We start from the raw sequence: 19,639 nt of genomic DNA, 5'->3' as shown, positions 1-19,639 counted from the left end.
ACCAATTACTTGAGTTCTAAATTCTAGATCATTTGCTCACTCCGTTTTTCAAAAATAATAATTCCAATGGTGAAAAAAACCCCAAAAATTCAAAAGAGTTGAAACCCTGTTTGCTTAAATTAGGCTATGACTAGCACAGAAATATGATTTTAATTTTATTTCTTAATATATTACTACTTCAGTGGAGTTCCTTTAACTTTATATAATCATTTACTTGATAAACATTGTTTGGCACATTTACCTACAGAGAATATTAATGTATTTTATAAAAATAAACATTTTACCTACACAGGGCTAAAAATATACAAAAAGTGTTATGGTTAATCATTATGTTCTTTTCTTAAAAAAAAAGATTTAATCCATATATGAAGTCTAAAGTTGACACCGCAAATACATTTTGAGTGATGATCCTGACAATGTTAAGTAAATGAAAAATTTCAAAGGGCAAAAACTCTTAAATTATACAAAAGACAATAATGCCTCTTAAAGCAGCATGCCTTCATATTTTCATGAAATTTTGAAAATCTATTTAAAAGTAAAATATTTTGTAGGGAACAAAGAAAGTAATTAACACATTGCAAGCGGCACATAAAATCCACAGACTTTACCAAAAGGAGACCAGAACATGCCATATAAGTAATAAGGTGATAAATACTAAAAATCAGTCATAAATTGTGCATTACACATAAATCACTACTTGAATTTATTTAAAAAAATTAAACATTGGTACATTTTTTTCTCAAGTTTGATTTTCTTGAACCTGGAGGCACAGCTTGATAAAATAAAACATATCTGTACTTCCCATATAAACATATAGTTAGTCAATCTAACCTATTCAAAAATCATTGTCTTATATAGCATGCAGTTATAGTAGCCTTTAAATTTTGAGAATATTTATATGATCATTGCTTTGATAGACTCACAAGACTCAAAATTATAATATATGGTAAAATGTGTCCATGCATAAACTATATCATCTGATACAATTAAAAACATTGATATGCAATTTCAAGTCTATAATATTCAAATTACCATCTAAAATGTATTTTATACAGTTCCTATAAGGTAATAAAATATGCATAAATGTATAAAAACCGAAGCAAAAACTTAACATGGTACTAAGAAGCAAACAAACAAAGTCACTGAGTCACAACAACAACAATTTGTTTACATAATCATTGTCAAAGATATCGTTTTCCCTGAGTATGAAAGATGCAAATTACCATCTAAAATGGTAATGAATATCATCACGCAATAATGTTTTATTTAAAGTGACATTATGCTCATATTTTCATAGTCAAGTTGAGCTGATTTGACTTTATATTTCAAAAGATTGATTGTTAAAATGGTGTTTGACCAAGAGTTGATATTGGAAAACGTTCAGGATAAAATTATAAATCTGCCTAAAATATAAAAAGACTGCCCCAAACTTTTTATAAACTGAGCGTTATAGGTAAATTCTAATAGATATATGAAGAAATTTATTTGGATCTGTGCATTATTTATTATTTATGGGAAGTAAATTATTAAATTAAAAGGAGTTATGGTAAAAAGAAAACTTATTTTAATATTCACCTGTTCAATCACTTTATACCCTTGGATGGACATAATGTCACTTTAATGGAAGTAATGGTAATGGATATCAACTGCTCACACAATTCCAGAAAGTCATGTGGTCACATTTAGCGTTACTAGATTTTATGCTATGGGTCGTGATTTATATGGCCAATGAATGTCTAATATTAAGATTCTATGCTGAAGAGTTGTGGTTCAAACAAGTTCGAACACTAAGCATTATCACTATGACTAGAATTCTTTGCATATTTAGTTCCTCAATGATAGACATGTTAAAAGTAATAAATTGCTGACAGGATTGCAACAGCACTGCAGGATCAGTGTCATTCCTGAACATGATTCACTATTTTGTTAAATCAAGATTCCAATATCATACAAATATACAACGTTACTGTAGTTGCTCTTATCCTACTTCCGTTTGAGTTACTAAAGATACGTTTTGTTCTATGTTTAGTGGAAAATGGAAGCCATTGTTTACACCTTGAGCGACCCAAGTTTCCCGTAAATGTGATCCTTGTTCCTCCCGGATTTCTGAAAATACAAAAAGTATCAACATGATTTTAATGGTTCTTTAAACTCGCAATTTACGTTTTCCCAATGTTCATTTTTATGTTATTTTTTAATCATAACAATGCTGGGTTATATACCTGAAATGCAATCCATATCAGTCACCTTATGCTTATCATTATTTGTTTGGCGTTTGTTTTAGTTCTTATGATTTCATATTTTTTACGTAAAAAATAGTTGAAACAATCTGAAAACTGGAAATGTGTCCATAGGAAAATGGGTGGCCCCACACCCCACTGTCTTGTCAATCTACTGACTTAAAGTCATTTTTTTTGGGGGCTACAAGTGACACAAGTTGTTAACTGAAAAAACTCTTTTACTAAGTCAAAGACAAAACCTCTACAAATACTGAATAAATCCACAAGCAAACCCCAAGGTGCATAACTACACATGCTGACCAATATTCTTGTACACTTTCAGGACTACAGGTCACATACTTTTTGAGCTATGCATAACAAGTTGTCTATAATTTATTCTAAGTCAAGGGCATAATCTCTAACAAAACTGAAAAACATCAACATGCAACAGCTTCACAATGATGTTGATCATCATTCCTGTCAAGTTGGCTGCTGATTCTAACTCAAGCACTCAAAGTACACATATGAATGGTTTTTACTAAGTCAAGGGCAATTACTCTACAAATACTGATAAATGCACAATCCAACCCCCAGATGCACAAATACATATGCCGACCATCATTTCTGTAAAGTTTCATGACTAGGCCAAATACTTTTTGAGATATACATGACATTAGTTGAAAATTGCATGTGTTTTACTAATTCAAGGGCAATAACTCTAGAAATACTGTATAAATCCACAACCGAATCCCCTTTTGCACAATTTGTACACATGCTGACCAACATTCCTATAAAGTTTCATGACTCTAGGTCAAATATTGTTTGAGCTTCCGCAACACAAGTTGAAAATGGCAAGTTTAACTAAGTCAAGGGCAATAACTCTGACAAAGCAGAATCAACCCATAAGCAAAACACCAGGTGCACAAATAAACATGTTATTAACATTCCTGTTAAATTTCATGACTCTAGGTCAAATAAATTTGAAGTACGCAGGTAATTGGAAATTGCCATTTTTACTAAGTCAAGGGCCATAACTCTGACCAAACAGAATAAATTCACAAGCGAAACATCACATGCACAACTTCACTTCCCGAGCAACATTCCTGTAAAGTTTCATGACCCTAGGTCAAATACTTCTTGAGCTATGTGCCAAACAAGTTGAAAATAGCACATTTTTACTTAGTCAAGGGCAATAACTCTTCAAAAGCAGGTGCACCACTACACCTGCTGATCAACATTCCGGTTAAGTTTCATGAAAATAGGTCAAATACTTTTTAAGCTACGTGCGACATAATTTGAAAATTGCAAATTTCACTTAGTCAAGGGCAAAAACTACACAAATTCTGAATAATTCCACATGCAAACACTCAGGTGCACAACAACACATGCTCACCTGTAGGTCAAATAGTTTTTAAGCTACGTGCAACACAAAAGTGAACGGACGGACAGATTGACGGACAGATGAACGGACAAGGGTTGACCTAAATGCCCCCCATCCCTATAGAATGGGCACAATAAGAACAAGAGCACCGCTGGGCAGAACATTATAAACTCGAAAGTGACCTTGACATTTGACCTTGTGACCTCAAAATCAAAAGGGGTCTTCTATCCAATATGGAAAATAATCCTATTATTAGTTTGAACATTGTCAGTTAAAATTAATGGAACTTAAGTTATGTTCTGGAATTTCTTTTTCAGTTTAAAGGCTATAGTGACCTTGACCTTTGACCTTGGGACCCCAAAATCAATAGGGGTCTTCTACCAAATAAGGACAATTGTCCTATGAAGTTTGAATATTGTGGGCCAAATGGAACTTAAGTTATGCTCCGGAAACTATTATTGTTTAAAGGATATAGTGACCTTGACATTTGACCTTGTTACCCAAAAATCAATAGGGGCCTTCTACCCAATATGGACAATCATCCAATGATGTTTAAACACTATGCGCTAAATGGAACTTAAGTTATGCTCCGGAAACTGTTTTCAGTTTTAAGAGTGACCTTGACCTTTGACTTTGTGACCACAAAATCAACAGGGGTCTAAATCTACCCAATATGAACAATCATCCTATGAAGTTTAAAAACTGTAGGCCAAATGGAACTTAAATTATGCTCCGGAAACTGTTATTGTTTTAAGGTAATAGTGACCTTGACATTTGACCTTGTGACCCAAAAATCAATAGGGGCCTTCTACCCAATATGGACAATCATCCAATGATGTTTAAACACTATGGGCTAAATGGAACTGAAGTTATGCTCCGGAAATTGTTTTCAGTTTTAAGGTAAAAGTGTCCTTGACCTTTGACCTTGTGAACCAAAAATCAATAGGGGTCTTTTACCCAATATGGCAAAGTGCTATAAAGTTTGAACACTGTAGGTCAAATGGAACATAAGTTATGCTCCGGAAACCAAATTCCTTACGGACGGAGGGACGGACGCGATATAACATAAATAATATGCCTGAAATTCTTTAGATGTAATAGTTTCTAATCATGATTCAAACATGTAAATGATCATATTAAGAAACATCCAAAGGAAAGTTGTTATAAATTTCTGTACGAAAATACAATCAATCATTTTTCGGTCTCTCTAAATTCTCTCTAATGTTTTAGCTATAAGTGGTGTCCGCCTCCAAGTAGTTAAGGCTTTAAATCACTTGTTCCACAACGCTAAATCATATGACCTCTACTGTGTTAGTGTTTACATAGGCAAGAGTGCCATGATGGCCTTGAAATTGCTCACTTGAATATAAATCTCTCCATGACAAGGAACAAGAAATATGGTTATCTATAAACAACAGCAGATATAAAATCTCAATCTAAAACTGATATCACAAATTTCATAATTGGATCTGAAAAAGTGTATGTGTAAAAACATTACCGGCTTTCTATTGCATAGGGAAAACAACAGTTCCAAAAGATGTGTACATATAAGAACAATAGGGCACAGAGGGCCCTGGATCGCTCACCTGAGAAAAAGGTTAAAAGGTCAAAGTGGAGTCCCTTTTCACCCCAGAAAAAATAGCAAAAATTAAAATATAAGAAAAAATATGGAATTTACAGTACATATAAGGAAAATCAATGACCACCTTAGGCGGGCCAATTTTGATCCTACGGCATTTAATTGAACAAACTTGGTAAACATTCAATTTCACAAGAAGATGGTTTCGTGCCATATATCTAATCTATAGTGCTTTTAAATTGTAACAATTTTTAAAGTGTGTCTATATACATATCAGGAAAATCAATGACCCACTCAAGGGGGGGGGGGGTCAATTTTGACCCTAGGACATTTATTTGAACAAATTTGGTAGACATCCAAAAGCAGAAGTTTCATGCCAAATATCTAATCTATAGTGCTTTGGATTGTTACAAGAAGTTTATTTTAAGTATTTACTGTTAACATATAAGGAAAATCAATGACCCCTGAGGCTGGGCCAATTTTGACCTTATGGCTTTTATTTGAAGAAACCTGGTACACATCATCTAGAAGATGTTTTATGGCAAATTTCTAAGCTCTAGCTCTTTCAGTTTTTCACAAGTAGATTTTTTAAAGTTTTTTGTAAAAAAAAATCTTTCGGTTGCCATTGCAACCAGAGTTAAGTTTTTATGGAATTTAATTCTTTGAACAACTTTGGTAGAACTTCATGCAAGGTACATCCCTGCAAAAATTCAACAAATTTGGCCAATAGGTTAAGGAGGAGAAGTTGTTTATTGAAACTGTTGATGCACGGAGGATGGTTTATCACAAATGGTCAACTTGAGGACATTGTCCTCAGGTGAGTTAAATATCAATGACCCCCCTGGGGCGGGGCCAAATTTGATCCCAGGGCTTTTATTTGAAGAACCTTGGTAGACATCCGTAAGAAGATTTTTTATTATAAATATCTAACCTCTAACTCTTTGGGTTTTTCAAAAAAGATTTTTTGTGTTTTTTATATGTACATAATTATAAGGAAAATTAATGGTCGCCCATGGCATGGCCGATTTCAACCCCTGTGCTTTTATTTGACTTAACTTAATGGTAGAAACTCACTAGAAGATGTTACATGCTAAATATCTAAGCTCTAGCTCTTTTTTTAAAAAGAAGAACTTTTTTTATCATATACGAGTTCAAATTAGAACAAGAGGGCCAAGATGGCCCTGAGGTCGCTCACCTGTATATAGGCCCCCGAAGCAGGGCCAGTTAAAATCCCAGGGCTTTTAATTACTTGGAAGACACCCAATAGAAGATGTTCCATGATGTTCAGTTTTTACGTAACACACATATAATGAAAAACAATCACGTTCTGTCACACTCCCCCCCCCGGCAGGGCCAATATTAACCCGAGGGCTTTTATTTGAACAAACTTGGTAGACACCCATAAGAAGATGTTTCATGCTTAACATCTAAGCTCTAGCTCATTGGGCTAAGCTCTAGCTCATTGGGTTTTTTAAAAGAAGATTTTTTAAGTTTTTACTATACACATATAGTTAAAAACAATGACTCCCCTGAGGCAGGCCAGTTTTGACCCCAGGGCTTTTATTTGAACAAACTTTGTAGGCACTCACTAGAAGATGTTTCATGCTTAATATCTTAACTCTAGCTATTTGGGTTTTTTCAAAGAAGATTTTTTAACTTTTTGCTATACACGTTTAAGGAAAATGAATGACCCCCGGGGCGGGGCCAATTTTGACCCCAGGGCTTTTATTTGAACAAACTTGGTAGACACACATTAGAACATGTTTTATTCTAAATATCTTAGCTCTAGCTCTTTTACTTCTTTAAAAGAAGAATATTTAAGTTTTTACTATATGCATATAGGGAAAATCAATGATGCCCTGGGGCAGGGCCAATTTTGACCCCAGGGCTTTTATTTGAACAAACTTGGTAGACACTTACTAGAAGATGTTTCATGCCAAATATCTAAGCTCTAGCTCTTTGCGTTTTTTTTAAAAGAAGATATTTTTAAGTTTTTTTCTTTCGGTTGCCATGGCAACCAGAGTTCTGCATGGAATAAAATTCTTTGAACAATTTTTAAAGGTGACCACCAAAGGAACATTCCTGTGAAGTTTGGATGAAATTGGCTTAGTGGTTTATGATGTCATTTAAAGTAAAAGTTTACGGACGGACGGACGCTGGACGAAAAAGCGATCACAAAAGCTCACCCTGTCACTTTGTGACAGGTGAGCTAAAAATCAATGACCCCCCCCCCAGGGCTAACCAATTTTGTCTCAGGACTTTTTTTAACAAACTTGGTAGACACCTATAAGAAGATGTTAAATGCTAAATATCTAACCTCTAGCTCTTTGGGTTTTTTAAAGAAGATTTTTGTTTTTGTTTTTACTATATACATATCAGGAAAATCAATGACCCCCTGGGGCAGGGCCAATTTTGACCCTGAGTGCTTTTATAAGAACAAACTTTGTAGACATCCGTTAGAAGATGTTTCATGGTTAATGTCTAAGCTCTTTGGGTTCTTTAAAAGAAGATTTATTTTAATTTTTACTATACAGTACTGTAGACATATGAAGAAAATCATTCTAATTTAAGCTCTAGCTTTTTGGCTTTTTTAAAAGAAGATATTTTAAGTTTTTTCATCAACCAGTGTTCTGCATGGGAACAAATTTTAAAGGTGACCACCAAAGGAACATTTCTGTGAAGTTTGGATGAAATTGGCTTAACGGTTTATGAGGACATGTCATTTAAAGTAAAAAATTACGGACTGGCGGATGGACGCCGGACAAAAAATGCCATGTCACTTTATGACAGGTGAGCTAAAAAGTAGCATATATTTATTGCCTGATTGTACCAGATAATTAGAAGTAGGGAAAATTCACATATCAACTTTTAAAACAGTTTTCTTTGTATCCAAGTGTCACAGTTCAAATAAAAATGTATTATAATATTTTTCCGTGGTAATGTTGTATTTCATTCTTAATAAACTTTATATAAATTGCCATCACCCCGTCCCCTATTTATACAACAGGCCACATATATTCCGTAGTTTGGCAATACTAACAACCTATATAACAGTGTATAATGAATCATATAATATCAACAAGAGTTAATTGAAGAAATACTAATATTTTAGTGAAACTATTTAATGCACAAAACATTAAATCAGAATTTTCCACATAACATTACAGGATAATTTCTCAAATACTTTATATACATTGATGATTACAAGTTATGTATACATATAATGGTTATTTAATGGTGGAGGTTACATCTTATTGCATTAAACAAATAAACATAAATATTTATTGTGTGCCATTAAAATAAATTAAAGTGTACTTACTTGTTGTTTATCAACATCAATCAATGTTATTTCCCAGGAAGACAATCTTCAATTTCCATTCATATGTTCATATTCCTTAGTATTGATTATCAAACTGTCTATTCCAAAAATAAAAAATGATGTCTATTTCACCTGTCACTTGTCTCATAATCTATTTATAAATTGTTTCTCCCAAGTTCATTTAAGGTTACTCAGTACTTGTTGTTGTTTTAAACCTAAACATGTACTTTCCAGACTTCAAGGTGCCATCACCGGTGACAACAAAATTGTCTGATTGTTTTATAAATGTTTTAAAGTTTTTAAATTCTGTTTCTGGTTTTATATCACAACCTGCCATCTGTACTGTCACTGTATGTGGTAGTTTGTTTATAACAGTAATAAGATCATATAACACTGAACAAGACATTGTTATATCATACAACTCAACATGTTCAATATTGATAATTTGAGGTGACAGTGTTAATGATCTTTCACCTAGATTGATTTTACCAAACCTAACATCTTTCACATGATATAACAATGATAATGTTTGTAACATTGTTTCTATGTCACTGGAAGATTCTAGATCACCACACTGAAATGTTTGTAGTTTACTGGCTGCTGGTAGTTGACTGAGATAAGATGACACAACACCAGGTTTATATAATTTACCTACACGACATTCCTCTAACAACGATACATCCATGTTTAATTGTGACACAGGTATCTGGGCCAATCCTAAACCTCTTAGTTGTGAATGTTGAGACAGGTCAAGGTTGAATCCCCTACATGAAGTATCATGATCACTACAGTATAAATTGTACAATGTTATTTCTTTCATTGATTTTTTACTAGTGAGGAAATTTAACAATGTCTCCATTACCTCGTGGGTCATAGTGAAACAGTTTATATATAAACACTCCAGGTGTTGTAATTTTACCAGTCGTCCATTTATCTCTGCAGACAGCTGGCAACGTTTTCCTACAAATTTATGATTTTCCCATTTACTTGATATCACAGTTAAACATTTTAAAGGGTTCAATAACAAGCTCATTATTTCCTCTTCTACAATTTCACCTCTATAGTATAATTTCTCTATATGTGGAAGGTCAGAGAATGTAAACAAATTGATTATTTCTTGTACACTACAAATACCTTTATTTTCTATCATTATTGATTTTATATTTTCTTTATTTTGTTGACATAGATGTTGTAATTGTTTGAAGTAGTTTTCTTGTTGACATTTTTCATTAATGAAGAAATCTTGTAAACACAATTTGAGGTCTTTGTTTTCCTGGCTTTCTTTGGCACAAGAAATGCACATGTCTTGTATGTCTTGTAATGGATCAATGTACATGGGATCATAATATGTCAAAGTTCTGTATTTGCTTGTTTTTTCATCATTGTTTATCACAGGCATCAAATCACTTGATATTGTAGACATTAATTTAGGGTTCATGTAACTAATAAAGCCAAACACTTTTGACATATCTAGAATATTTTGTAAACAGTTGCACTCTTCAAAGATGATTTTCTGAACTTCATTCGTATTCTGAAAACTTATAAACATTGCTGAAAAGTATTCCTGCACTGTTTTATGTGAAAATGAGATTTTAGAACTTTCATTTATTAATGCTTTCACTTTACTTTCTGATAATATTCCTGATAGACAGCTTGATTTCAAATCTTCTTCGTTAAGATATATTTCAACAACATTTTTATCAAAAACTAATGTGTGCTCTTTTTTCTTACTGAACAATGTATAAACAGCTAGTTTTCCAATGGTCTTTAGAAATGTGTAGTAACGACAGAAATGTTGATGTTTTCTGAAACATTCAGGAACATTACTAGGGGATGTTACATATGATGAATGAAACTTTCCATGTAACTGTTCTGTTCTGGATAGAAAGAGCTGAATAATGCCTGTATATAGTTCTACTGCAGAATTTCCTATTGGAATTTTTTCAACCCATAAGCATATAAGATAGAGTAACAGGAGAGGGGTGGATTCCATATCTTCAAGGTCATGGTCACTGATTTCTTCTTCAAATCTACCCACTTCATTTTTCAGTTCACCATCTAGAAGGTTTACATTCAACATTTTCAGTGCATTAAGCTTAAACTGCCCAGCATTAGCTTTGTTTAGTTTAACTAGCTCTACTGTTTTGTCCATTTGACTTGTCTTTAAGTTTGAGACTCCAAGCTTCCATGGCCGGGTCGTTGTCAAGATTACACACTTTTCACGTGCATATCGATGCGGAATACTTTTAGGAACTCTTGTACAATCATTGACAGGATGTAACCATTCATCTAGTCCATCTAATATAACGAGACATTTTTCATTATGTAAAATGTCCTTTAACAGACCATCCGCCATTGAAGATGAGCACGGAAGATTTTGTATGACTTGTTGTTCAATCATGTCGTCAACATCACAGACTTTAGCTGAATCTCTCAATATCACTAGAAATAAAAACTCAAAGCCAGATAACGCTTGCAACTCTTCTTCTTTAAAATTTTTATAATTTTCATCCTTTTTATGAGCTTGACACCATGTTATAGCGAGATATTTTGAAAATGCTGTTTTCCCAAATCCAGCGACAGCTGATAAATATATTTCCCGTGGAACTTTCCTGCCAGATGTAAACAGGTCCTGTAATGACTTGACTCTAGTTGTTTCTTTCCTACCACCTGGCAGATATGTCTGTATGTCAATTTCTGGCATAATGTAGAACCCAGCAAGAGGGGTAGGGAAAGCATCTGTGAGTGGTGAAAGATAAACTGTACTCTGATTGGTGTTGTACCATGTTATAAGTTCATCCTTCAGTTCTGAAATAGAAATAATTCTCATATTATATATTTATATAAATATATACTGTATATCTAGATATATATTATACCTTGGGTTCATGAAAGTATAAAAACATCAATGGTTTGGTAAAGTAATGCTTTTATTTATGTTCAGTAGATCTCCGTAAACTGCTGATTTGTAGTGCCACAGTTTCAAATGCACAAAAAAATGAAAATTATTATTAATAGATATCTAAAAAAATAGAAATCTAATTATCTTGATTATTTCGAGTTCTTCCTAATATGTAAATGTACTTACTAAGATGAATAGAACACACGAAAGAGGAACCGTCTACTACTGTACACTAGATACTTAAATTTACATTTTTTATTTACGAAGCAGACGAACACAAAATACATTACTGTCTAACCTAAACTCATACAAAATATATTTTTATACCTATTTGTTGTATTTCAAGAGCATCTCACTTGATTTTTTTTTCATCTCAATCTGAATCTTACAAAATTAGGTAACAAAATACGTTTTTGAGCAGTCTGCTGTCTTTACTAAATTTATATCAATGCACCGAAGGAACCCTTGCACTGACTTAACTGTAATAAACATCAATCTAAAAATAGTTCACCTGACGTAGAAACAAGAAATATCTTTTGAAAAGATACACTGCCAAGTTTAACCACAGAAAGCTGATAATAAAATAAAAACGAAAAAAGAAACAGTCCATTTTACATAATTAGAAGGGAAGAAGGAAAGAAATTTATGCATCCATCCTAGGGCTGAGAGGGGGGATTAAGAGTTGGACCCTTGTCTCTCCGTCCGTGCACGCGCACGTGCTTGTGTTACCATGTTTTGTCATGTGTAGATCTGAAAGTGCTTGAATTAGAGTCAACTTTCTCTATTACACTCTGGAATGATGATCAGCATAGAAAATTTGAGCTTGGGTTTCAAAAAATGTCTCTCATGAATTATTTTTTCTTGTTTTTTTTTCCTTTAAAGCATACTTTAGGATAGTCTACAGTACAGTGTAGAATTTAAATTTGAAGTTCTTAATATTGGGAAAAGTCAAGACTGAAAATATAGATGTCGTTTTCTGCCCACAAACCACTTAGGGGTTTTATAATGGGAGCCAAATAAAATTCCCATTTTACTGTCTGACAAATATTTGCGTGAGGGGACATGCATGTCCTATACACATCACTTAGTTTCCTGTGGTTAAACCTGGTTTTGCCGTTGCCGTGTAATAGTATTTATTAATCTCTTAATCATATTGTTACGTACATTTACTGAGATCTCCAGTTCTGTGAAGACAGATATTTAAAGCACTCATAAACCCAGAGGAAGAGGGATACAATATAAGTCTTAGGGCTTTTTTAGATGGTAATGCACACAAAAGATTCTACAATGAAATCTTAGGTGCTGTTAACCGATGGGGGCGGGATGAAATCTCAAGATTTTAAAAGCAATACTGAAGTGCTTTTCTTAACAGATTCTTGTATTTTTGGTCCCATTTATTTTAACCAGTAAAATACATGCCAACAGTATCACGGTAGGTAAACAAAAGTATCTCTTTTAGAATTGTGAGATAGAAACCAAAAATATCAAAACAGAACCGTGTTTTTGAGCTAGGTTCATTTTTTTTAATAATGATTAACAAATTGCTAACGATTACCCTTGGGATATAATGGGTATCTCCGAACCATTATCGTGACAACAACCAAGTTATCATTTTTATTTTTTACCTAAGATTATTTTTTTAAAGCCAAGTACAATAGATGTGTCAGTTTTATTAGATAGTCATTCTTTTAAAATAGTCATGTACTGCATCAGGGAAGACCCGTTGCTAATGTTGAGAGAACTTGTGGGTCAACACTATTGCCAAATATGTTATGTCATTATATTGTAACTGTCTTTACGTGTATGTTTATAGTTTGTTTTTTTTTTGCAATAAAATATGTTTAATCATTTTATCAAACAAAGCAGGGCTTAAAATCAGTGACCTTAAAAAAGGCTGTCATTTTTTCACTCGATTCGCTTTTGCAAAAAAAAACAACAAAAAAACAAGAGGGCCATGATGGCCCTGAGGTCGCTCACCTGTATATTGGCCCCCGGAGCAGGGCCAGTTTAAACCCCAGGGCTTTTATTTGAACAAACTTGGAAGACACTCATTAGAAGATGTTTCACAATGTTAAGCTTTTACTACACACATGTAATGAAAAACAATGATCTCATCTCCTTGTCCCCCCCCCCCCCCCCCGGCAGGGCCAATTTTCACCCAAGGGCTTTTATTTGAACAAACTTGGTAGTCATCCATAAGAAGATATTTCTTGCTAAACATCTAAGCTCTAGTTCATTGGGTTTTTTAAAAGAAGATTTTGTAAGTTTTTACTACACACATATAGTTAAAAACAGTGACACCCCTGGGGCGGGGCCAGTTTTGACCCCAGGGCTTTTATTTGAACAAACTTTGTAGACACTTATTAGAAGATGTTTCAAGCTTAATATCTAACTCTAGCTATTTGGGTTTTTTCAAAGAAGACTTTTTAAGTTTTTACTATATGCATATATAGGGAAAATCAAGACCCCCCGGGGCGGGGCCAATTTTGACCACATGAGTATTATTTGAACAAACTTTGTAGACACTCACTAGAAGATCTTTTCGCTGACTATCTTAGCTCTAGCTCTTTGAGTTCTTTCAAAGAAGATTTTGTAAGTTTTTACTATATGCATATAGGGAAAATCAATGACCCCCTGGGGCGGGGCCAATTTTGACCCCAGGGCTTTTATTTGAACAATCTTGGTACACACTCATTAGAAGATGTTTCATGCTGAATATCTTAGCTCTAGCTCTTTGGGTTCTTTAAAAGAAGAATTTTTAAGTTTTTACTATATGCATATAGGGAAAAACAATGACCCCCTCGGGCGGGGCCAATTTTGACCCCAGGGCTTTTATTTGAACAAACTTGGTACACACTCATTAGAAAATGTTTCATGCTGAATATCTTAGCTCTAGCTCTTTGGGTTCTTTAAAAGAAGAATTTTTAAGTTTTTACTATATGCACATAGGGAAAATCAATGACCCCCTGGGGCGGGGCCAATTTTGACCCCAGGGCTTTTATTTGAACAAACTTGGTACACACTCATAAGAAGATGTTTCATGCTGAATATCTTAGCTCTAGCTCTTTGGGTTCTTTAACAGAAGAATTTTTAAGTTTTTACTATATGCATATTGGGAAAATCAATGACCCCCTGGGGCGGGGCCAATTTTGACCCCAGGGATTTTTTTTGAACAAACTTGGTAGACACTCACTAGAAGATGTTCCATGCTAAATATCTAAGCTCTAGCTCTTAGGGTTTTTTAAAAGAAGATATTTAAAGTTTTTTCTTTCGGTTGCCATGGCAACCGAGTTCTGCATGGAATTAAATTCTTTGAACAATTTTTTAAAGGTGACCACCAAAGGAACATTCCTGTGAAGTTTGGATGAAATTGGCTTAGTGGTTTATGAGGAGATGTCATTTAAAGTAAAAGTTTACGGACGGACGGACGACGGACGGACGACGGACGAAAAGCGATCACAAAAGCTCACCCTGTCACTTTGTGACAGGTGAGCTAAAAACAAAACAACCAAAAAAAAAAACAAAAAAAAAACAAACTAAGTGTAACATTTTCACGAGTGACTTAGCCAAGAATGAAAATATAATAGTTGGTGTCCACAAGTGAAATATATTGAGGATATTGAATGAGTGTAAGTTCAATACTGAATTTATTGCACAAGTTGAATAAAATTATATTATGCGAGCCTCTGGTGAGCATAAAATATTATTTTATTCAAAGAGTTTAATTAATTCAGTAATGGACTTACACGAATTTAATATTCTATTTATCACATACCCAAAATAAAAATCATTTAAAGTGAAAGAGTCATAAAAGAGTCATTTTTCATAGACGCGCCTATAGTATAACGCTTACATTTAGCGCGTCTTTACACTATGTTTGTATAACGTTAATGACGACTTGTTTAAATATATGCACGGCCGTGCAATACCGTTTTTACGGAGTCGCAAAATCGGCACGGGTGTGTGATAAATTGCATTCAAAAATTTTAACATGATATGTGCGTTCTCTTAATTTCATCACATCATGACATTATTCCTGTTGATATGTCCATTTAGTTATGAAATATTATTTCATCCGCATGCAATATAGTCCGGCTACAATGAAAATTATCAAAAATTATTTCACTGTGAAAATTATCAAATCCACTGCAAAGCATGTAATAAATATATATAACTTCACTGCATTTTTTCTTTAAAATGTCAAGATCATAAGTTTACATACATAGAATTTTGAAAAAAGTCAAGTCGCTACTCAGACATGCATTTTACTTACTAGTGGTGTTTATTTGCTATTTTAATTGACCAACAAGGCCGTAAACCTGAGTGGTTACTATTTTCGCATCAAAACGACCCAACTGGTGTTAATTAGCCGATAAACACCGCTCAGACCGACATTATTTCTAATCTAATAAATAAAATAAGGAAGTTCACTAATGTTATTTTTTTTCAAGCGGAGATAAATTCCGGTTCAGTTTCTCGCATAACCGCTGTTCAGTTTCGCACCCTACTGTTGCTAGGATATAGAGGATATTTGTTTAGTTCAGTGTAAGATCGGAATATATTTCACCGAGTGAGTACCAAAAGGTATATTTCACGAGTGGCGCAGCCACGAGTGAAATATGAACTTTTGGTGTTCAGGAGGTGACATATATTTCGATCTTACACTGAACAAACAAATTTTCTTTTTATTACATGCAAAGAAACGTTTAAAAAGACATTTTAACTTAGTAGTAAATGAAAAGGGCGCCAAATGATAATATAACGTGACGTCATTTACTACGTCACGTCATTTAGTTGGTTTCCAGTAATGTGAACGCTTGTATTTCACTGAAACAACGTACTGGGCTCAAATATTCAAAACAGTGAAATTATCTGATATCAAATCAATAATTTCACTGTTTCAAACAGTGAAATTACCAGTTTTTAACTCACTGATATATTTCTATAAACCACCGAAAAGCATGTAATAAATAGATATTGTATCATAGTTTGGGGACCGTTCTGTTGAAAATGTGCCAGGGTTAAATCGTATACATATACATGCACAGTGCGTTAACTGGAGCGCGGGTATTAGTTACCCGCACTCCAGAGCATGCCCATTGATTGGCTTATTTTTGCTGGGGTTTACATATTGTGACGGCAGAGAAAGGGAAAGCGACAGAAATGTCATATTCAGATGTTCGTTCATTGGTTCATTTTTGCCGGGGTTTCATATTGTGACAACAGGGAACGTGCTTTTATGTTTGACTATGATACAAAAGAGAAAGAACACCAAAACACTCTGCAATCTGATTAATACTCGGGGGCTACGCCCCCTCGTACAAATCAGATAACCTCGTGTTTCGGTGCTCTTTCTATTACTTATCAAACAAAATAAACTATAAGTAACAAGTTATTTTAACAAGTTTTCAACAATAAAAAAAACTTAACTCTCAGACTGCATTGTATTGTGTTTACATCAGTGTTTTGTTTAAGAAATATTATATCCCAATTAATTACAGTGATTTTATCGTTCAATAACATCACTGTTTGGAGTTCGGATAAAATGATGCGCATCCGAACGTCAAACAGTGATGTTATCAAGCGATAAAATATATATTATATAAAAGATATATTATTTCGATTCTAACACCACATCAACAAAATAGATGCTGCTGTACTTGATATTAACCTAAATTGCGCCTGATTTGTTTCCGTACTTATTTTCCGGGCGTAAAATTTTAGTGGTTACGTCACATGTATAATTATTACGTCACATGTCTGAGTGTAGAACGTCAAACTGTGATTTTATTGCATAATAACACACACTTTTGGTTCTTCTATGTTCAATGGGGAAAATTGCGGGTCGTGTTAGAGTAGTCATTTCTGTATGTTTGAAATGATGTCTATCTATCGTGTTCATGAATGATTTGTATGACGTCATTACGCTGCTTACGCCCAATATATCCCAGTATTGGATCCAAAAAATATATTATTTTCATATTGGACCTTTAGGTACAATTGTGTACTAAACGACCGTGCATATATTTCACATGACATCATTTGCGTTATATAAACATAGCGTTAAGAAGAGCCAAATGTAGTAAATGTAAGTGGTAGTGGTTATGATTTTGGTGGTTATATCGGCTCGTCCAATATGGCTTTTCAAGCTGTGTACATGAAAAGCTAGTCTATGAAAAATGATTCTTTTTGACAGTTTTTTCATTCAACGCTTTTAAAAAGTTAAGTATTAAATCTACACTCATTCAATATCCTCTCTATATACATAGTCTCATCCATGCATAGCAACATAAAACAATTCAATTACATAATTTTACAAAATAAAAGTTGTTTGTGTATGGCCATTGTACATGTATATAGAATTAAAATAACATAATGGAAGGGAGGCAACTCTGCAAGAATATCCAACACAACTTACAGAGTTACCTCCCTTCTCATTCCATATTCCTATGCATATAACAACTAAATAAGAAACTATTGCTAATCTTAATCTTAAAGAATTTCTGGTACAATTAATTGCTTTATAATGAATACCCTAGTAATGTTCTCTTACTTAAAACCATAAATTATTTAGATGTATTAGCAACAGATACAACGCCTGACCAACAAGGTCGTTTACATTGTCTGTTTAAAAAAAAAGAAGAAAGTCTAAGCCTAAAATTATTTTGCATAAATGTACCAACATCAATTATGAGTACAATAAAAACATAATTTTGAAAAATTATAATTCATACACAGAATCTTAAAGTATGAATACAGGCCAAAGATGTACATATGTGGTCCACGCCACAAAATGTCATTTAACAAACCCAAACCATGTTATCAATAATTTGAGAAATTTGCCTAATGTTATTACGTTGACATTTTCCTTCTGTCTTGCGCTATATTGAAAAAATTCAAGGAAACTACAAGACATGTATTTTTACAGTGTATCTTTTACTTCGTGCATTGCTCATATAATCACTTTGACGTGACGCGCCCAGCAGATTGTTATAAATTTCAGCAGAATGACACATAATATTATGGTCATGTTAAAAATGTTTTTTTGTTTTGGGTTTTACGTCACATCCACACGGTATAGGTCATATCGCGACGTTCCAGCTTTACTGGTGGAGAAAGGCCTCAGGTGCCCTTCCATGCATTATTTCAGACACAAACGGGCACCCGAGTAGAACCACAGACTTTCCGTAAGCTAGCTGGATAGCTTCCTCACATGAAAGAATCCAAAGTCCCTGTCGGGATTCGAACCCACAGCGGTGAGGGGCAAGTGGTTTGAAGTAAACGACCTTAACCACTCAGCCACGAACGCCCCTTAAAAATGTTTAAACATTTGGAAAAGTACCTGAATGGCTTGCGATCGTTAGTATAAGTGTCATAAGAAATATTTAACATGTGACGAAAACAAAAATATGCAAGCATGGAATGGCCGAAGTCAAGAGAGAACATAAAAAAATAAAAATAAAAATAAAAAGCAAACGTCTGCTTGCAGTCTTTCATAAGTTCTAGACTGTGAATAATGAATGTACTAAGAATTACAAAAGGCAATTTGTGTATGTCTCGTATATAATGGTGGCTTGATAACATACGTGTTTCCCTCACAGAGATGATACTTTGAAAGGGAGAAACATTATTATTATTATTTAATGTCACTTAAAATATTTATGATGTTGGAGCAATGTGGGTCGCATTTTGTTATAAGCTCTCCTCGTTATTTGTTCTGTGTAATAAAATTAAATTATACATGTATGATGTCGTTTTTTTCCATGTTCTTACTACATTACTGTATTAAATACCGGTATTTGTTTATAAGCCCATTGAGCATTTCCTATTTATACACTGTTATTACTGACTTATTGAGTCATCCCTCAAACGTATGAATGAATTTTTGAGAAATATTGATGAAATAAAATGCTTACTTTCATTTTCCATAATTTCACTGTAAACATTATTTTTCACAACTATGAAATATATTTTCCATATTTAACTGTGTCTTGTCAGACTAATTTCTTCTAAATTAAGCCAAAACACAAAATTAAAGGGGAAGTCCTTTAAGTTGTAAGGTTAAAAAAAGAAAAAATGTAATCATATATAATAAGGCGCTTTTAGTTTTTTTCTTTAAACATCTGATTCATTGGAAAATAATGATCATTAAAATATCAATTTTCTTCGAAATTATTCTTGATTCAGTGTAATCATATCAGGTATGCCAATATACATGTAGATCTATATTTATTTATTT

The 19,639-nt window shown here is 33.6% G+C and overlaps 2 protein-coding genes across 2 annotated transcripts in view; one reads left to right on the top strand and one right to left on the bottom strand.

Annotated features, from left to right (window-relative positions):
* LOC132758865 (uncharacterized) overlaps positions 1–19,639 on the top strand; it is a 139,312-nt gene that overhangs the window by 69,739 nt on the left and 49,934 nt on the right. The gene's annotated exons all lie outside the window — the stretch shown is intronic.
* Positions 344–19,639, bottom strand: part of LOC132758874 (uncharacterized) — a 51,054-nt gene continuing 31,758 nt past the window's right edge. Inside the window, exons 5-6 of the mRNA XM_060750584.1 lie at positions 8,499–11,306; positions 344–2,106 (exon numbers count right to left, since the gene is read on the bottom strand). Of these exons, the coding sequence (XP_060606567.1) occupies positions 8,686–11,306 (2,621 nt within the window). The 3' untranslated portion in view covers positions 344–2,106; positions 8,499–8,685. The remainder of the gene's footprint in view (positions 2,107–8,498; positions 11,307–19,639) is intronic.

The sequence above is a fragment of the Ruditapes philippinarum genome, unplaced genomic scaffold (assembly GCF_026571515.1).
Source record: "Ruditapes philippinarum isolate M1 unplaced genomic scaffold, ASM2657151v2 ctg4807_1_1_1_1, whole genome shotgun sequence".
Classification (NCBI taxonomy): domain Eukaryota; kingdom Metazoa; phylum Mollusca; class Bivalvia; order Venerida; family Veneridae; genus Ruditapes; species Ruditapes philippinarum.
The sequence above is the reverse complement of the archived record's forward strand: the minus strand, read 5'-3'. Positions and strand labels throughout refer to the sequence as shown.